We start from the raw sequence: 19,997 nt of genomic DNA, 5'->3' as shown, positions 1-19,997 counted from the left end.
ACTGACTCATAAATGAGGAAGAAAAAGAGCCACCGCCCCCCGAATAGTGCGCAAACGATACACGTGATGAAAATGATCCCATTTTCTCTTTTTCTCTCTCAGCACACACAAATTCAACAAGAAAACACAATAAAGGAAAAGCCAAGTCGACCAATTTGACGGCCCGGCTCTCCCTCTCTCTCTCTCTCTCTCTGTCGTAGGGTGACTGAAGACTGGTTGCCCAAGTAACTTAGTCTTTGCATGGTCCCACTCACCTCATTTCAGATCCCAAACCCCGGGTACCTTGTTGACTCTTTACCTGTGGGACCCTCCTCTTCTCCTCACACCCCTCCCTCCACATTATTTTTAATCTATAATCTCTTCAATTCTATAATTGTATTCTACTTCTTTAGTACAACCTTCCACTACGTTTAAGATCTCTCTCTGGTCCTTCAATCTTCCATTATAAAAATCATAACACTCAAAACATGTATACACTGATTTGAATTTCAAGTACTCTTATAGAAATTAAGAGCCAAGAGTAGTTTAGACCATCATTTTAGGTGGCTTTGTCAATGTTTTATTTTGATAAAAAAACACTTTTAAATCACAAGACGAAAGATTTTTTTAAAATATTCTTTATCATAAAGTATTATGAAGTAGAGTTTTTAGTTTAATAATACGATTGTCTGATCAGTCATAAACCGAGCAGTTAATAACTCTTTCAATCTCATATGAAATAGTCGGTAGATCGGTCTGTCAGACTATGGACAAAATTAACATTAAAAATAATTGTATCAATTCTAAGTTATATTATTACTGTTTGAACCGTAATTAGGTCAATACTAATAAGAAACACATCCCAAAATCTACAAATACAGGTTTAATAACTAGATATTTGATTACCTTTTAGTATACATTTATTGCTAGAAGATTCATGTAAACATTGATTTTAGCGTGTTTTCTACTTATATCAATAAAGAGAAAACTAAAAACAAAACCTTAACCTAAACTTGAGATTTAGAGATTTTTTTGTGAGAAAACTGAAAACAAAATCTTAACCTAAAGTTGAGATTTAGAGATTTTTTTGTGGAAGAAGACTTCACTTCAATTTCTAATAAACCAGGCGAAGATGAAAATAATTGTATAAATAATTTATTAAATTGTTTAATTTGTTATATGGGTCCGATAACAAGTCTGTATTTCCTAAACCTCAAATGGAGAAAATAGCAGGAGTTGTGTGTCAACTTCTCACGTGATTGATCATTTGCCATTTTGTGCATTTTTTTTTACCCAAAGAAACTAGCAAGTACCTCAAGAAAAAACAATGTTAAATTCGAATACAATAAGGGGAATTGGTCTAGCTACAAGCAACAATATTTCTCTAAACCTGAATAGTTTTTTTCCTTCATTTATTTAAAATATTAGGCAGCTAGCTACCGGATCAAAATAAATGTATATATTTTAATAAATTCATGTCTTTAATTCGGTCCAAGTCATGCCTTTAGGTTGTAGCATTTTAAAAAAGAAAAAATGTCCTCCAATTTCAAGAAATTGACATTTTCACAATTTGAAGGTGCAACAAAGCACCTAATCTTAGATAATATAGAATTTGCTTATATTTCAAAAATTGATGCAACAAACAACATTATGACGTTTTCTTATTTTGGATGGATCATTATAGACTTTTACAAGGATTCTTCGTTGCGTACACTAAATAAAGATGGTAATTGATCGAAAGTAAATTAAGCACTGAATTGGTTAATTTCTATTCAACCTGACTCTTTCTTCCAATAACGACACAAAATAAATAAAACAACTATTTACTATTTTTTATGGATAAAAATACCACACAAACATTAGTGTCCAATCTTATAATTAGTAAAAGGGATTTGTTTCAAAGTGTGAATGAGTAATATGTAAATTGAAGACTTCTCAACAAGGAAACTCTATCAACGATGTCACACATCCATGCCAAATAGGTACATAACTTCATCTTTCACTGCAACAAAATAATGCCACAATTATTCGAAAAAAAAATGTTGGTCATTGAATCACTTTTAACAAATAAAAATTTATAGTCTCTTATGATATATTTATTTCCACTCTCTAATCTAATTAGATTAAATGACATATTTATCAATAAAATCATCATCGATAAATTTTATTGATGTTTTATTGATGGAGCAATAATTTTGTCGATAATTATTGATAAAAGATAATTACTAACAATTCAATTTATTTAATTTATTCAATGAGATGTGATAATCTCATTTTTATTTATACTTATTATTTTAGTTATTTGATTTATTTAGTAAGATATTAATAATTTCACTTTTATTTATTATTTTGAACTATTTAATTTATTGAAGTTAGGTGTTCATATCTGCATTTTTATTTATTATTTCGATTTTATGAATTTAGTGGTATAACTTCATTTCTTTTGTAATGCATGATGGTTTTAGTTATTTATCTATATTATTTGGTTTTAATATTTAATAATCGTTATATATATATATATATATATATATATATATATATATATATATATATATATAAATGGTAAATAAATATTTAGTTTCTTTTAGTTGAAGGTATAATATTAGAGATTTAAATGAATGTTTGTGAATTATTATGTATTAGTTTTTTTCTTATAATTATATGCATATTTATTTATTCTTGTAGTTTAAATATTTTACATATTTTATCGTTCAATATTAGTTATTAACGTTCTAAGTTAGAATTTTTATTTTATGTCCTTTTTATACAATATTTTTCTTTATGTTAATTTTATAATCTCACGTGTCTTCCAATATTTATAATTCTAGTAGATATCTTCTTAAATTTTAATTTTATGTCATGTTATGATAAAATTGTGCGTAAATTTTTTTTAAATATGATTACTTTTAATTTTAACCATTAAAAACATTATTTAATTTTCATAATTTTAAAATTTTAAAATAAGTTTACACGATTGAATTGAATTACTCCAAAATAACCACTGATGTAATATGATCCCGTGATAAATGACAATAGGAGTCATTTTAAAAACATATGATTTTACGCAATAAAAATAATAAAATTTAAGATTATTAAAATCAATTTCATTCGATTTTTTAAAGATTAATAATCGATTAGATGAATATTTTTTTAAAATTCAAATGGAAATTAAAATCCATAAATTGTGAGAGAGGAGAGTATTAAGACGAGGTTACCTTCTGAACCGTTTTATTCCCCGAAGTCGTGAATAGTAATTAGAAGGAGAAAATACGAGGGAAATACTAGTTTAATATACAGTATCCGTACATACAACGTTTTCTTGCTTCCATGCATCAACAAATTTCAATTCCTGGCGACGTTGTTCTTAGGCTTTGGTCTCTTTCAAATTGCCTTTAATACTTCTTTTGAAAAATGGCTAAAGTTGAAGGGGAAAAGGCAATTCTTGATGTTACCAGACAAAGAAAAAAAGAGCACGCACGAGCCAAGCTTCCTTTCTTTACCTTGACTACCCGGAGTCCTTCTTTGAAACAAAAACTTCCATTTTACCCCAAACCATTGAACATAACCACGTTAATGGAAACACAACGTCCATTGAACGTTGACTAACCACTTTCAACACTTCATCTCATTTTCTATAACATATTTTGCTATTCATTATTTCAACATATTTTCATATTATTTCTAACCCAGAAAATAAAATTAAGTTCGAAAAATAATTTTATTATTTGGTTGAAAGAAAAGTTGATAAGTTCCTTCTCAAGTTAGGTTGAACCAAAACAAGAAGATAAGACTATGAGAATGAAATTGATGCGAAAACAATAGATGAATGGTGGTGGTTGCTTTCGATTTTGGTGTGTTTATGGTAGGACGAAAGTGTTGGGAATCCAAGTGTGAGTTTAAGTCTCACATTGGATAGAAATAAGAAAGTAGAACACTATAAAAGATGAAAGACTCATTAACCCATTGCCTTAAGGTTTTGGGTAGAGAGTGGTTGCAATCCCTTATATGGTTGAGCTTTGATTTCATTGGTGTTTGTCTTTTTCTTTATAGATGCAACGGTGATATCAGAAAGTCTCGTTGAGGGAGAGAATGTTAGGCCATGGTTAGAGGATATACTAAAAGTAAAATGAAAGAAAATAATTAAAAAGGATTTATTTTTATTTGAATGTGACAAATGAAAAGTAATATGTATTTGACGAATAAAGAAAATACTTCTTTTCTCATATGCGTAAGTTACTTTCTACTTTGCATTTTCTCTGTGAAGGTATGTTTAACGCATAAAGCAGAAAATTCTTTCCAGACATCTGTAACACGTAGATCTTACATAAAAGTGTAGCTGTTTATCATTTAACAGCATCTTTCTTTTCTTTTCTTTATCAAATAAAGTATACGAAATAATAAAAATTAAAGAATATAAAAGTTAACACCCTTGATCATGTAATATTTAAGGAATTAATAAAAACTGCTTTATAAGTTTTCTGTTATGGATAATAATTTAAATTTTATAAAAAATAACTATTTTCTGAATCAGGAAATTTGTAATATATATATTCAACCTACTCCCCATTAAGACGAAGATTCCTAAAATAAACAACGTACATGCGTATAAAATGAAAATTGCTTACCCTCAGACTCAGTTCACATGGAGTTATGGCCTTTTTCTATATTTTGACTGAAAATTTGATTTTTTGTTTTCTATTGATTGCTGTCCGGGAAATTCTCAACTGCTGCCAAGTTATGACAAATTTAATTAACTAATTAAGTCATTGTAATTGTTTTAATTTTTTTATCAGCATTGTAATTGTTTTAATAATTTTTTGATCTTAACTTATTCTTTGATTAGCGTTGTTTTATGCGTTGATCTGTTTATAAAAGTATATGTAGTTGCATTATTAAAAGTGACAGCTCAAAGATGTTTTTTTTTTCATTTGAAGAAAAAAGAAGAAAAGAAACAGTAATTCTTCATCTTTTATTCACTCCTTCCTGCCATTAGCTTAATCTTTCAATCTAAGTTTCTACACCTCCATATCATTCTTTTAACTATATAAAGTATTTATATTTACATTTACTTAATAGAATTTATATATTTTTATCCAACACATTTCTGTTTGTTTTTTGGTTAATAGAATATTTTAGATATATGTTTTCAAATAGCTTTACATTTGTATGTGTGAAAAAAAAGAGACGGTCAGGTTATTTTTAAGATATATATTCCTTTTCTTTATTGAAGAGTCCAAGTCTCAAATTTTTATTTTCGTGTACATATATCTATCTAGAATATATAATTGAGTTGATAGTTTGTCGTTGAGGAAGACACCCAGGAGGTATTCTAAATTGATTGAATTTAAAAATTCTTATAAAGTTAATTGTTAAACAATATAAATGTACATATTATCACTATTCATATTTTATTTTATTAATCCAAATAAATATTTTTATTAAATAATGTAAAAATTGCTTTCATAAAGTAAGAGGTCAAAATTGTTACAAGAAAATCATATAATATCCATTAATTAAATTTTCATTTTATTATACTATTAACACATTATTAGAGTACATACATAATCATTCAATCATAGCAACAATTCAACGACTTCAAAATTTTTTATAATAAAGCTCATTTCAAAACACATGAAACAAGAAATATTGGATTGAAGGTAAATTGGTCAAATTTCTGTCTCCAGCTGGCTTTCTACGTAGATCACCTCACATGAGAAGGGACAAGGGAGCCATTGTCGTAGTGGATCCCACAACATTTTCCTACAGATTCACACAAAATCCAAAAAGAAAAATAAACATAAACTATCCCCTTTTCAATTTTGTTTGAAGAATGCGATATATAGAAACAAACACAATGTGAGTATATAGTAAAATAATAAGCTTCGCTCAAACCATTCAAATATTATCAAAATTCAAATCATATTAAATAATACTTGTTTAGGTTGAATTGATCTGAGGGTCGGTCGTCCTTCTTTGCTATGTTTTCTTTTGATCTTCAATCCTTTCCGAGAACGCGATCTACTCCAATGGATTGTTGACATGCAGGAGACACTCCGACGCTTAAGTCAGATATGTTTCATAAAAAAAGGATGATTGTACCTGGATATCAGTTGTCTACTTATAAGGTTTGTGACAGCCACGTCCATTCATTAACCATTAGTCCAATATATTTTAGGTAATCAAACTCAATAATTAATCAACCATTAGTGCAATATATTTTAGATAATCAAACTCAATAATTAATCATTAATGTTGTATATTTGTAGAGCTTAAGACAATCTGAACTATTAGTACCTGCTTAATGACAATCATCGATATACTTCATATAGTACATAAGCTCCCGTCCCAGCAAGCTCTTTATTAAAAGAGGTGCGTAGGGATTATTATGAGCTTAAAAAGAGGTCGCTCACGTTGTATTTCGGGAGTCTATCTTTGATGCTTTAAGTCTTCATTGCTCTATGTACCGAGCGGCGAACTCTAGAAGTTCTCTTTGGATCTGTTCCTTAGACTGAACAGAAAATGCTAAGAGTTTTCTTTGACACTTTTTCCTCTCGAAGAGATTTTCACTCCAAAAAATATGCTTTTAAATAAAGTAAACGCTTCAATATTTATTTTTATAATGAAAAGGCATTGGAACCTGACAAAGCTGAACTTGTTGAGTAGTTGACTCATAAGAGTTCTTTTTCGAACTTCCTGCGTTGAACGGAGATTTCTGAAGCCATTTTTCTTACTTCCCCCGAGCGGCTTGAGGCAGGAGTCATTTTTCTGACTTCTTGGGTTGAGCGGGGATTTCTGAAGTCATTTTTCTGACTTCCCCCGAACGGCCATTATAACCTGACCAAGTTGAGGTCTGAACCTTCCTGCACATAATATTTTATAATTTAAAATTAAGAGTCGTTAGAACCTAACAAGGTTGAACGCAGCTCTGAACCATCCTGCGCATAATATTTTATAAAAATTAAGAGTCGGAAGAACCTGACAAGGTTGAACGCAGCTCTGAATCATCCTCTGCATAATATTTTATAATTTAAAATTAAGAGTCAGTAGAATCTCACAAGGTTGGACGCAGCTCTGAACCATCCTGTGCATAATATTTTATAATTTAAAAGTAAGAGTCGTTAAAACTTGACAAGGTTGAACGCAGCTCACCATCGTGTGCATAATATTTTATAATTTAAAATTAAGAGTCGTTAGAACCTAATTAGGTTGAAAGTAGCTCTAAACTTGCATAAAATTTTATAATTTAAAATTAAGAGTCGGTATAACGTTGAACAGTTCCGAACCATCCTGTGCATAATATTTTTACTCACAAAAATATGAGTTAAACAAATATATTATAATTTGGAAATTATAATGAAAACTAGAACCTGTCAAGGTTGGATGTAGGGCTGAACGTAAGTTCTCAAAACAAAAGACATGCCTTTAGGAATTATTACGGAATTTTTTACTCTTGTTGCAAAACCTGATGTTGATCCGAAGTAGCAATGTCGAGACCGAGCGCGCGTCTGGTGTTTCGTGACTTCATCGGTGGGCGCCAAAATGTTTTGATTGAATTGGTCCGATGGTCGGTCGTCCTTCTTTGATATGCTTTCTTTTGATCTTCAATCCTCCCCGAGAACGAGATCGACTCCAATGGGTTGTTGACCTGTAGGAGACCGACGCTCAAGTTAGATATGTTTCATAAAGAGGTCTATGGATAGAAAATGATGATTGTACCTGGACATCAGTTGTCTAGTTATAAGACTTGTGACCGCCACTTTCATTGATTAACCATTAGTGGAATATATTTTAGGTAATCAAACTCAATAATTAGTCATTAATGTCGTATATTTGTAGAGCGTAAGACAATATGATCTATTAGTACCTGTTTAATAACAACCAATTCTGATCGGTATACTTCATATAGTACAATACTTATATTTAAATTATATAAAGTTTCAATCCAGACATAAAAAAGCTATATCAAATTCGAAAGATATAGGAAGTTTAAACAACAGTAATGTAATTTTATTTGAGCTTGAGCGAAGGAAAAGAAAATAAAATGAAAAAACAACAACGTAGGAACGTCCTTTGTTTGAAAATCATGTTTGGCAGTAATATTAAAGTATAATAATTGGTGTTTTATTTGTATTTTTTTGTTTGGGTAATTATAATTAAATAGCCAAACTCCTGGTTTAGACTGTGAACCCAAGAGCGGATAATTGTCCACGCATGGCTTTGTCTGCATCGATTTGCAGAGAGTAGCAGAGTGAAATGTCTGCGTTCAAATAATTTCCAACGCCCAAAGAAAAGTATCTGGCAAACAGATGAGGCTGCCGAGGGAGAAAATACAATCCCGTGAAGAAATTGTTTTCTAACCCATCTGAAAAAAAGTTAACATGTCACAATACTTTTAACAACGAAACCAGATGTTTGGCACATGGTAATATTATATATATAGTGGCGGATGCCGACGTAGAAAAAAAGACCACCTTAACAAATTTACAACTTCCATAGATAGAGAGTAGCACTGGTATACTACTCGAGGAGGCTCATTAAAAGCAGCAGAAGGCAAGTTCAAACACCTATACGTAATAATTCTTGAATTTAAAGCGTTCAATTTGAGGGACCTCACAAGCTCACAACTTGATCAGTGGAATTTTAATTTTTTGGAAAGGAAAAACTGTTGTGATGAGCATAATTAGTCAGACACGGTTGGTCGTTGGTCAGCAAATGCAGGTAATATATAGGTTTTATTTTCCGAGAAATATAGACAGTCTTATAATAAGGGAAATAGTCAATGACGTACGTATCGCACATTGATACATAATTATTAAGAGTTCACTATATACCTCACCGTCAGGTCAAACTGAAATCTTAAATTTCAAAATTTGTATAAAGAAAAGCGTGGAATTATTGATGATGAATAAACAGCAATTATTTAAAGAGTAATTTGAGTTGAATTATTGATGGTGAGAGAGATGTTAGTAATAAAAAGGAGGGAGTAGGAGAAAGAGAGGAGAGGAGAAAAAGGTTAGGGTTGACTAGGATATTGGTTGACGATTAGATCCTGCCCCACGTGGCTTACTTGTGTTGACGTAGAAATATGGTGAGAGGTTAGGTTGTGACAGCAGGGATTGTAGAAAATAAGCAGACCAAATTGCATTCAGAGCCATGCGACGAACGGCATCATGACAGCTATTTGTTGCGTACGCTCTTTAGACACCTTTTGATGCCTTTCACATTACAATTATTATCTTCATCGTTTTATCTTCCTTAAATACCTCTTTGCATGCTCTCCAACTTCCATCAGATTCACCCGTTGCAACAATACACATCCCTCTCTTCTATATATTGCCCTATCACTTCTAACTTCAACAAAACTTAATCAGTAAACATATGACTCATTTTTAAAAAAATCATATGCAATTTTTTAGTTATTTTAATTATTTAATATGTAGTAAGTTATCTGTATGTTTATTGTTGACACTTGTTAATTAATTTATGAGTGTTTTCACTTAAGTAATGCATTATCATGTTTTGACTAATTTATTTATAGTAAATCGGGAATTTGTTTTATTTGTCATCTAAATATAATTTTATCGAATTTCAATAGAAATGATCCAAACTAATATGGTTTTCATTGATTCACTTGCTTTTGTTGGCCAGCTTTGATGTCACGTATTTTCGTGTGTTTGATGAGTTTTTTGGTCTCTTTTCTCAGCCGCAAGGGAGAAAATGTCGTGAACTAATAATATAGTTTTCAGTGACATTGAATGCATGGCACTGCCATTGCCACAATTATATAAATATATACACACACACTCTACATACTTAAATAACTTAGACCTGTTCATTTTTTAATATTTGATATATTAATAAAATAAATTAATAGCTGGGATTCATGGCGGAATTTTTTAATGGTTTTGTAGTTTAATTCCAACATAAAATTATTATTTTTTGGTTCAAAACCCTAGTGGAGTGAGTGATGATGACGGTGTCTCTGTTGATGTGGACATAGAGGTGGTGAATAGTAAGATAGACGGTGTGTGCTGATATCTCTCATGGTTATTTTTTTCTTCAGCGAACATATTTTTCCAGTGGGCTTGGAGTTTTATTCTGCGTTGTCCGAAATCGTTTAAAGCCCATTCGCTTTCATCTGTCTCCAGTGACTTCAGATTGCTTTTGTTATTTCCTTTTTTTTTCGGCCTATTCCATTAGGGTGTTGCTCCCTCCACCTCCACAGTCTTCTCCCTCCACCTCCCCAATTATCTTTAATTCCAATTATATCCTTAAAGTTAAAATTTTTTATTTTTATTATTTTATTATTTTAATATTTAAATATAAACTAATATAAATATACATTATTAAAATACATTAAAAAGATATTCAAAAATAATAAATCAAAATATTAAAATATCTAATAAAATAATAACAGAAATATAAAATTAAAACAAAGCTTAAACGGATGACATCCTTCAACGGATGTCAACATCCGTTTAAGGCGAAACGGATGTCGACATCCGTTTTGCCTTAAACGGATGTTGACATCCGTTGAAGGATGTCATCCGTTTAGGCTTCGTTTTCATTTTACGTTTTAGGGTTAAAGGATTATTGGAAAGATTATTGGAAGGATTATTGGAAGGGTTTAGGGTTTAGGATTATTGGAAGGATTATGACTACGTACCTGGAGAGGAACCACGACAAGCACATTACACCACAAACGCACTGCACCACGTACCGAAAGCAAGAGGAAGATTGCTTGATAATTCTTTTCACGATCACTGAGCTTTGCAGAAAAATATTTTACTCATACAAGGAACTACGTAGGTGATCAGTGAAATATGTTATAAATGAGTAAAATTAAAAAACAATAATTCTAAAAATAAAATTTTACTGAGGGGCAAAATAGTAAAGGGGAGGTGGAGGGAGAAGACTGTGGTGGTGGAGGGAGCAACACCCATTCCATTATTTCCCCAGTCGCAGTGCAGTTGAATTTTCTGGGCTAGATTTCCAATTCGTGCTTTGTATTTGGGTTGTTTCTTCATGCACCTCCCAACGTTTTTTTTTTCATTTTCAATTTTCGAAAATGTTACGTTTTTTCTTTTCCGGTTTTTAATAAATTTTTATTTCAACAGATTTTGAAATTTGTTGAATTTTTTTTTAACAAATTTTGAAATTTAAGGATTGTTTAAAAGGTTTAATAAATTTTGAAATTTGTTGAAGGTTTTTTCTTTTAATAAATTTTGAAATTTATTAAAACATTTAAAAAATATTTTAGCGTATTTTAAAAATCGTTAAATTTTTTTAATAGATTTTAAAATTCATTAAAAAAATAGAATATAGGATTTTTTTGAATATTTTAAAATTTTTAAAAAAATTAGAAGTGCATAAATAAATATCCTTGTACTTGGACTATTGTCCTTTGGATCCAAAAGAAATTGCAGCCCAAATGGGTGGTGCTCACTATGTACTTCTTATAAGACGAAGACAGTAGAAAAATCAATTAAAAAGATAGAAATAAGTACAAAAAAATGAAAGTTGATAGTTTTTTTATATAATATATCGATCAAATTATTTTCAACAGTACGGATTAATTAGTGAAGGATTGCTATAATTTGATTAAGAGTTTTTTAAGTTTCAGTTTTTAAAAACTCGTTTACGGATTAATCAAATTGTTTAATCTCATGATGATTACTTGATCCAGTAATCCACAGCTTAACAATGCAGAAAGCAAAAGCAACAAGCAAGCAGAACAAAACCAAAAGGGAATAAAAGCAAAAGAACACTATAAAAGCAACTCTTCACTGATATTCTTATTTTCTTTCCGCTCTCACCACCTATACTTCTTACTTGTGTCTACTTCTGATTCGAAAAACCATCAAGTGATTCAGAAAGTCTCTCATGGCTATGCTTCTCATTCACACAATCTCATTATCACTACTCATTTTCTCATCATCTTTCACTCTCACAACATCTCAGTCCAGCGTGTGCAGAACATCCTGCGGGGACATCCCCATCAAGTATCCCTTCGGCATCGACGACGGATGCGGAAGCCCATACTACAGACACCTTTTTGCATGTTCCAACTCGGGAAAACTCGAACTCAGAACCCCTTCGGGAAGATACCCGGTTCGCAACGTTAGCTACGCTGATCCACACGTTGTGGTGACCGATCCCTTCATGTGGAGCTGCGAGGATGGTGAGAGGTTTCGTCCCACTAGACCCTTCAGCTTGGACAGCAGCACCCACTTCAAGCTCTCTCCTCAGAACGAGTACATGTTTTTCAACTGCAGTGAGGACAACGTCATCATTCAGCCCAAGCCCATGTTCTGCGAGCACTTCCCTGAACACTGTGACTCTTCCTGTGACAGTGCTAGCTATCTGTGCAGACACTTGCCTGGGTGCTCCTTTGCGCTCCCTCGCAGTACTTGTTGTTCGTACTATCCCAAAGCCACCGAGTCTCTTAGGTTGATGCTTAAGTATTGCACCAGTTATGCTAGCGTTTATTGGAAGAACGTTGGTGCTCCTATGTCTGATGATCAGGTTCCGGAATATGGTATCAGAATTGATTTTGATATACCTGTTACCACGCGCTGCCTTCAGTGCCAGGATCCGTTGAAAGGAGCTGGAATTTGTGGATTTGACACGCGGAACCAGAGCTTCATGTGTCTTTGTAAGGATGGAAACTCCACAACTCATTGCAAAGGTATGTTCAAGTTCAATAATATTTTAAGATTATACTCATCATTTGTTTCTTCACTATTATACAGCACAAAACCACCACCTATAATCAAATTAACTACCAAGTTTTAGTCCTCAAATGGCCTTATCAATACACATCGATTGGCTGTTAATTTGTTATGTTTTTGTCTCAAATGTTCAAGTTTTAAACTTTTCACAGACAAATGATTGGGTTTTAAGTGTTTCAATTTTACTTTAGTGTGTAATAGGCTATTGGTTGTTTGACAGATTTTGACATTGCAAGGCACAATAGGAGGGTCCATGTAATAGCAGGTACAGAGATTAAAAACGGTTGATAGAGATATAATTAATGTGAGATTTTGAAGTGGATGATTAGGCTTATGTTTGGAATTGCGGCTGCAGGGACAGTTACGGGCGTTTCCGTTGCCGGTGCATTTGGAATTGGAGCTGCTGTTTGGTACTTGAAGAAAGTGAGAGCTAAAGCACCAGTCACATGTGGTGTCCAAAGCAACGAAAATAGGCTATTCTGAAGAAAACCAAATGATGTGAACAAGACAACATCTGTCTTTTGTTACTTTTTCATTGTGTTTATTTATTTATATATACCACTATTATACAGTCATAGAATTGGGTCCCAATTTTTCCGAGTTTGATATGGTCTTCTTTACTAATGTCGGTTTTATGTATATATAGTCTATTAGAGAGAAAGTACTCTGCTGGAGAATCATATCCTTTACACTTTTTCTTACAATAATCCTTACGAAACGAATCTAGCATGTGTCACAATTCTGCAAAGGAGTTAATTGGCCTACTCTGATACATGACTCCAAATCGAGTCTTCGGGAATCAACCAAAACAAGAAAAGCGAGAGAGAAACATACAAATGCAGCATGCAAGACAAAACTAGCACGGTTTACCAACAACACAAGTTAGGGGACCTGCGTTTAGAGTTATAGAAGGCACCAATGAAGCAGGTGCAGCGGTAAAAGATTGAGAAGGTGAATAGTTTGGGTCACAACTTCCATAGCCTGATGGAACAAAATAAGCACCGTTTAGGAATGCATCCTTAGAAGACCTCCATTTCCAACTCTTCAATTTTCCCTTCATTTCCCTTTTGGTAACCTGTCATCAAAAGCCAATTCAATTTGTACTGGCATGTATTAATGGCATAGGGTGTTTCATTTCATGTTACTTTGATTATATCCTTTTCCTTACCTGTTTTGAAGCAGGGTTATTCGGAGCTACATAGTAGTTTGCTTCACTTAGAATGGTTGGGTTAGAACTCCCCCCTATGGCATACATCTTCCACCCATCATATTTGTTGTTCACCACATGGGCATAACCAAATCTCACCCTGAATGAATACAAACAAGTTAATAGATATACCTTTTTTAAACCCGTTCTTTGGAAATTCAATCTATAAAATACACTCTCACCTTGGCATCCTCTCAATTAGACCACTACCAAATCGGTTGAAGGCAATTGTTACTTTCATTATTTTATCTGCTGTGTATTCATCGCTGTGTCCTAGCAGCATAACCTGCAGTCAAGGAATCTTTAGTCAACAATACGTACATAAGAAAAAGATACTCCATATATAATGAAAGGGGTGATGATATCGGAAGTTACTAATAACGTTTTAAGGTCAATCTACCTAGATTAAGGGACATTTATAGCAGTGTAGTGTTGAATGATATTGTTTTTTTTTGGTAAGAATGGCAATGCTTACTTTGTCATGCTGGGTAAAGTAATTGTTAGAAATGGTAATCGCAGTTGAGGCACGAATAACGTCAATCAAGCCATCAACACAACGAGCCAAAAAACAGTGATCAATCCAAACATTTGAGGAGGCAAATATGCTAATGGCATCTCCATCAGAGCCACGGCGATGACCAACATGAGACGTGGTGCTCATTACAAGACCAGCTTTGCCTGGTCTGCAATCATGGATGCTAATTCCATGTATGATAACATGGCTAACACCTTGTATTGTAATGCAGGGGCCATTAGCAATCTCCACTTTAGCACCTCTTCCATCAATGGTCTTGTAGCTATTCATGATAAGCTCGTTCTTGAGCTGAATAGTCATATCTTTGGCAAAAATGATCCAAAGGGGTTGTGTTTGGACCACAGCATGACGAAGTGTGCCTGCTTTTGGTTTTATGGGATCATCAGAGGGATCTGTGACTTGATATATTGCTCCATATTTGCCTCCAATGGCATCACTTCCAAAGCCAATGGCACAATCAGCCAAGGCTTGGCGATTTGATGCCCAATTGGATTTGGCAAGCCTGCATGAGTCTATCTTGTTCAGGACTGCAGCTTGTGATGAAGATGCAAGGTTTAGTATGAAGCATGAAAGCAAGAGGAATAAGGAAGAGGTGGCCATGCTTCAAAGCCTGAGACAACCAATATTGGAGTGAGTTCTATTAATAGATGTTTGATGAGGTTCTGCATTCACTTTAGAGTTTTGACTTTTAATTTCTCTGCTTTTGTTAATCGAGCTAACCAAAACGTGGATGCACGAGTGCTGCTTCTTTGACTCTGCTAATTGCCGATTACCATCTAAAATTCCACTCAAGGATGACAAAAATGCAAATCGAATGCTTTAAATTTTATTCTACACTGATTAAATTTCTGAATGTACCAAATTATTTAGTCTTTGACTTTCACAAATATATTTCAATTAAGTATATCTTAATGAGATTGCTCGTTTAGTTCGACCACTAACATTATAAAATTAATTTCCCTGGAAAAAATTTGTAAAACTAATGATTTTAGTCACTAATTTGATCATAATTAATTATTAATTGGGTAGTGATGATGAAGCACAAAAACATTGGGAACGAAATTTAATAATATGCACCAAAGCGTAACCAAAAACACTAATAGTTTGCAAAAGAAATATATTAAGGCTTTCGTTTTGTAAACTATTATAAATATTTGTTTTACTTTTAAAATAAATTATAAAGTATTTAATTTCTGTATTATGTGAAAGTTATGTAAAGTATTTTTTTAAAACAAATAACGTATAAAAATTATATTACAGTGAACTGTTAAATTTCAAGATTTAAATAAATATATAATAGCATCACTAAATGTAACACATTACTTAAAAAATAATAAATAATTTGGATTTTCTTCCAAAGAAAAATAAATATACTGTATTAAAAAAGTTGACTTTAATCCTTTTTTAATAATTTAAATGGTTTTTCTTTACATTAAGTATTTTGGCTAGACTGGCTCTCTTATATTTTTTATCCGATAGGTCAGTTGGATTCAATTTTCAGATTATTAATACAAGCTAGTAAGTTATAATGTGTAACTAAAAAGAACAAGTATGTATATATATATATATATATATATATATATATATATATATATATATATATATATATATATATATATATATATATATATATATATATATATATATATTTGAAAATGTATCGATATTATAACTCGTTACTAAATCAATACATAATTTCTTTTCTGTTCAAATGTTGAGGTTTACTGTTAGGAGAAATCATATAATCAATGTAATTGATTCCCTTCTTCCAATAATATTAATGTTTTCAAACTTATTTCCCGAACCCCTTCTTTCTTCTTAGTTAATCTGATTTCTTACGTTCAATTAAATTATTTATTTGTTTGGACGAGTATCTTAATAAAATGAGTTTCTTCATAAATTATAATTAACTTATATATAACTTTATAAAAATTCACTCGTTTAAATTATTTGAATTTTTATTTTTAATTTATATATAATTAAAATTAATTTATATACAAACTAATTTGTAAAAGTTTTTATATAATTTTTCTCAATTTATATTATTAATTATGCACACTCTAATTTTAACTTATACAAAATTCATTTCATTTTATTCTTGTTTATTTTAAATTATGCACATCCTATGTCATAGTTTGGTATTGATCCGTTTCAAATATACAGAACAATAAAATAGTAATATTTAATTATAATAATAGGATTGTAAATATATTTTTATTCAATAAATTTTATCAAGTTAGTTTTTATTTAACTTATTTACCTACCCGCGCTCTAAAATCTAATAATTAGGAATTATGGTTTCAATATATTTACATCTTATTATCTTGATTTGGAAACTGCAAAAGTCTTAATGGCTTCCACGAGCTATTAGTTTATTATATGGCAGGGATTATAGCACTAAATAACTTGCTGAAATTAAGACTATAATATACAATTATTTAAATAAAGAACATAAGATAATTATAATAATAGAAAATGATCCAGATGCACCATGCTAGGGTTGCACCAACATTTTCACACTCTGCTGCTATTGTATAAAAATGACTGAATTCAAGAAACAAAATCATGAAAATAAATAAAGAAAAGAGGTAATTAACAAGCTTTGTGAAGAACACAGTTGAGTGGCCCTGCATTGAGAGTTAAGAAGGGCACCATGGATGCCTGGGTGGCTGTGAAAGTTTGAGCAGATGAATACAATGGGCTGCAACTTCCATACCCAGATGGCACAAAATAAGCACCATTTAAGAATTCATCTCCATAACTCCTCCATTTCCAATTATTCCACTTTTCACTACTTTCCCTCTTCGTAACCTATCATCAACGGATCAACTGTTACTTTCAAATAAACAAAAATATTCAATCATTCTTTTCTTTTTCAAAGTAAAGCCTAAAAAATTTATAAGATTTTTCATACACGTCTTATAAATGGTGTGTTCCTGTGTCTATGAAATATAATAAAGAAAAGAAACATCAACCACATTCACTAAAAACGCTTAGTTACCTGTTTTGCAGCAGAATCATCTGAAGCCGTAAAATAGTTGCCTTCACTGAAAATGGTAGGGTCGGCACTGCCACCAATGGCATACATCTGCCACTCGTCATACCGGTTGTTCACCACATGGGCATAACCAAACCTCACCCTGCATGCATTTCATCATCCAAATAACTAAATATATCAATATTAATTTAAGGAAATGAACAAAAATAAATAAATTCAAACCATTCTTTTACCTTGGCATTCTTTCTATTAAGTCACTGCCAAAGTGGTTAAAAGCTACTGTTACTTTCATTACTTTATCCGCGCTGTATTCATCGCTGTGCCCTAGCAGCATCACCTGCAAGGAGTGCATACAACAAACGATCCTTAATATCAGCCTCTGGATACAAATTATGCAAAGTTTCTTAAGTGAACAAACCCTATTTTAAACACAAAAAGCTGTTAGAAATTCTTCTATTAACTCTTTCTATGTTATTGGTAAAGTAGTTATTGGTTATACATGATGAAAAAGAAAAGATGTTTTTCATATTTCTTACTTTGTCGTGGTGGGTGAAGTAATTGTTAGAGATGGTGACTGCAGTTGAGGCATGAATAACATCAATGAGACCATCGGTGCAACGAGCCAAAAAGCAATGGTCAATCCACACATTGGAGGAGGCAAATATGCTGATGGCATCTCCATCGGAGCCTTCACGATACCCAACATGCTCAGGAGTGCTCCTAACCATGCCACCATCACCAGGCTTACAATCATGAATGCTGATTCCATGTATGATTACATGGCTAACACCTTGTATAGTAATGCAAGCCCCGTTTGCAATCTCCACTTTGGCTCCTCTCCCGTCAATGCTTTTGTAGCTATTCACCATCAGCTCATTCTTCAGCGAGATAACCATGTCCTTGGCGAAAGTTATCCAAAGGGGTTCTGTTTGGATTGCACCATAACGAAGTGTGCCAGGTTTTGGGTCTACAGGGTCATCAGAAGGATCGGTGACTTCATATACATCACCAAACTTTCCTCCTATGGCATCTTTGCCAAAGCCAATTGCACAATCCGCCAAGGATTGGCGATTAGAAGCCCAATTCGTTTTTCCTCGCCAACATGAATCTATTGTGTTCATCACAACATTCTTAGGGCTGCTCTCGGTGATATAGCTTGGAATGGGAGAGAGGGCATCGAACTCCTTTGTTGAATCTCTGTTATTCAGTGGTGAAGCTAAAGTGAGCAGAGAGCATGCTGAGAGCATTAGGAGAATGGTTAAAGTGGCCATAGCTTGAGAATTTGATCGCTGGCGAAAGGGTGATGGAGTTATAAATATGGATGGCAAATAGAAGAGTAAATCAAGAAGGTGGTGCACACGATTTGAAGAATGAATTGCTTGATTTGAGAGTTACTCGTAGGAATTGATTGGTGTAGATTAATCCAACAAAGACGTGGGTTGGTTGACTAATGATTGCAATCTATGGTTATATAGCTGCTAAACAGTGACAACACATTCATGAATCTTGTGCATCTATGATTGTAGAACCAAAATTACCAATTCAACGGATGGGGTTATGTTGTATATAATAAGTTAGTGGTGGACTGTGTTCAATGAAACATGCTCGCCATATACACAACGATTGAATAAACAAGATACATTGACAGATTATAGCATATCCTCGTGACAAGATCAAATGAAACTTTAGGTGTCAACCTTAGTAAACAGATTTTTTATTTACTTTTGACAACAAATAATTTTAATCAATGTAAACATTCTTCCATATGTGTGTATATATATAATCATTGAATATTTTTCCATTGTCTTACCAATCATCTTCATTAAATTTTATATAAATTACATATCTATAACAGATTAATCTTAGGTAAAATTCACTTATAATTAGGAAATTATCATATATAATAACTTATTTTTAATATAGTATTAAATATTTTTCAATAAAATATTTTAATTTAATGGTTAGATTGTAATTTAACATTTGCGAACTTATTACAAGACTCCAGTTAGAAGTAATTAATGATATATGTTCTATTTTATAAGACTCAATCCATAATATCTCTTGTATTAATTACTTTTTGTAAAATATATTTAGTTCTGAGATAAACTTCAATAAATAGTAAATTAAATATATTTATGTATGAAAGTGTAACTTCTTTTCTATCAAATTTATTTTTGAAAAGATTATGTTAACAATTTCTATGCACAGTCACCAAATATAACAAACTTCAACAATTGGATTGATGGAATTAGCATTTTATAAAAAAAAATAGTAAATATTTAATTTGACCAAGTTTTACATTTGGTCTAAACAGGTCCTAGCTCTCCATATATTACATTATTGGTAAAAACAATTAAAAACTAAGATATGTTTCATTTGTCATAAATATTTATAGCAATACTTACCAAGTTTCATGGAAATTAAAAAGGAACATGGTATTTCTACTATAAATTTTAATTATTTATCGCATTATGTGAACAAATAAGAGTAGTGGGACATTTTTATCACATTGATATTTTTTAATTTCAAAAAGTTAGATTCCAACTT

The 19,997-nt window shown here is 31.9% G+C and overlaps 3 protein-coding genes across 3 annotated transcripts; 1 reads left to right on the top strand and 2 right to left on the bottom strand.

The window, feature by feature from the left end:
• Nucleotides 1–11,796: 11,796 nt before the first annotated feature.
• On the top strand, nucleotides 11,797–13,310 carry LOC124838541 (LEAF RUST 10 DISEASE-RESISTANCE LOCUS RECEPTOR-LIKE PROTEIN KINASE-like 2.7). The gene is made up of 3 exons (XM_047314173.2): nucleotides 11,797–12,667; nucleotides 12,931–12,975; nucleotides 13,066–13,310. The coding sequence occupies exons 1-3, from the start codon at nucleotides 11,863–11,865 to the stop codon at nucleotides 13,191–13,193; spliced, it is 978 nt and encodes a 325-aa protein (XP_047170129.1). The 5' UTR covers nucleotides 11,797–11,862; the 3' UTR covers nucleotides 13,194–13,310.
• Nucleotides 13,311–13,380: 70 nt separating this feature from the next.
• LOC124838531 (putative pectate lyase 2) lies at nucleotides 13,381–15,082 on the bottom strand. Its single transcript, XM_047314162.2, has 4 exons — nucleotides 14,393–15,082; nucleotides 14,100–14,203; nucleotides 13,879–14,017; nucleotides 13,381–13,785 (listed from the first exon to the last, which is right to left on the bottom strand). The coding sequence occupies exons 1-4, from the start codon at nucleotides 15,050–15,052 to the stop codon at nucleotides 13,567–13,569; spliced, it is 1,122 nt and encodes a 373-aa protein (XP_047170118.1). The 5' UTR covers nucleotides 15,053–15,082; the 3' UTR covers nucleotides 13,381–13,566.
• Nucleotides 15,083–16,841: 1,759 nt separating this feature from the next.
• On the bottom strand, nucleotides 16,842–18,866 carry LOC124838447 (putative pectate lyase 2). Its single transcript, XM_047314050.2, has 4 exons — nucleotides 17,987–18,866; nucleotides 17,684–17,787; nucleotides 17,454–17,592; nucleotides 16,842–17,263 (listed from the first exon to the last, which is right to left on the bottom strand). Exons 1-4 carry the CDS (start codon nucleotides 18,719–18,721, stop codon nucleotides 17,045–17,047), a joined length of 1,197 nt encoding a protein of 398 aa, XP_047170006.1. The 5' UTR covers nucleotides 18,722–18,866; the 3' UTR covers nucleotides 16,842–17,044.
• Between the last annotated feature and the right edge of the window lie 1,131 nt (nucleotides 18,867–19,997).

This window comes from Vigna umbellata, chromosome 5 (genome assembly GCF_029865625.1).
Source record: "Vigna umbellata cultivar VRB3 chromosome 5, Vumbellata_1.0, whole genome shotgun sequence".
NCBI classification, from domain to species: domain Eukaryota; kingdom Viridiplantae; phylum Streptophyta; class Magnoliopsida; order Fabales; family Fabaceae; genus Vigna; species Vigna umbellata.
The sequence above is the reverse complement of the archived record's forward strand: the minus strand, read 5'-3'. Positions and strand labels throughout refer to the sequence as shown.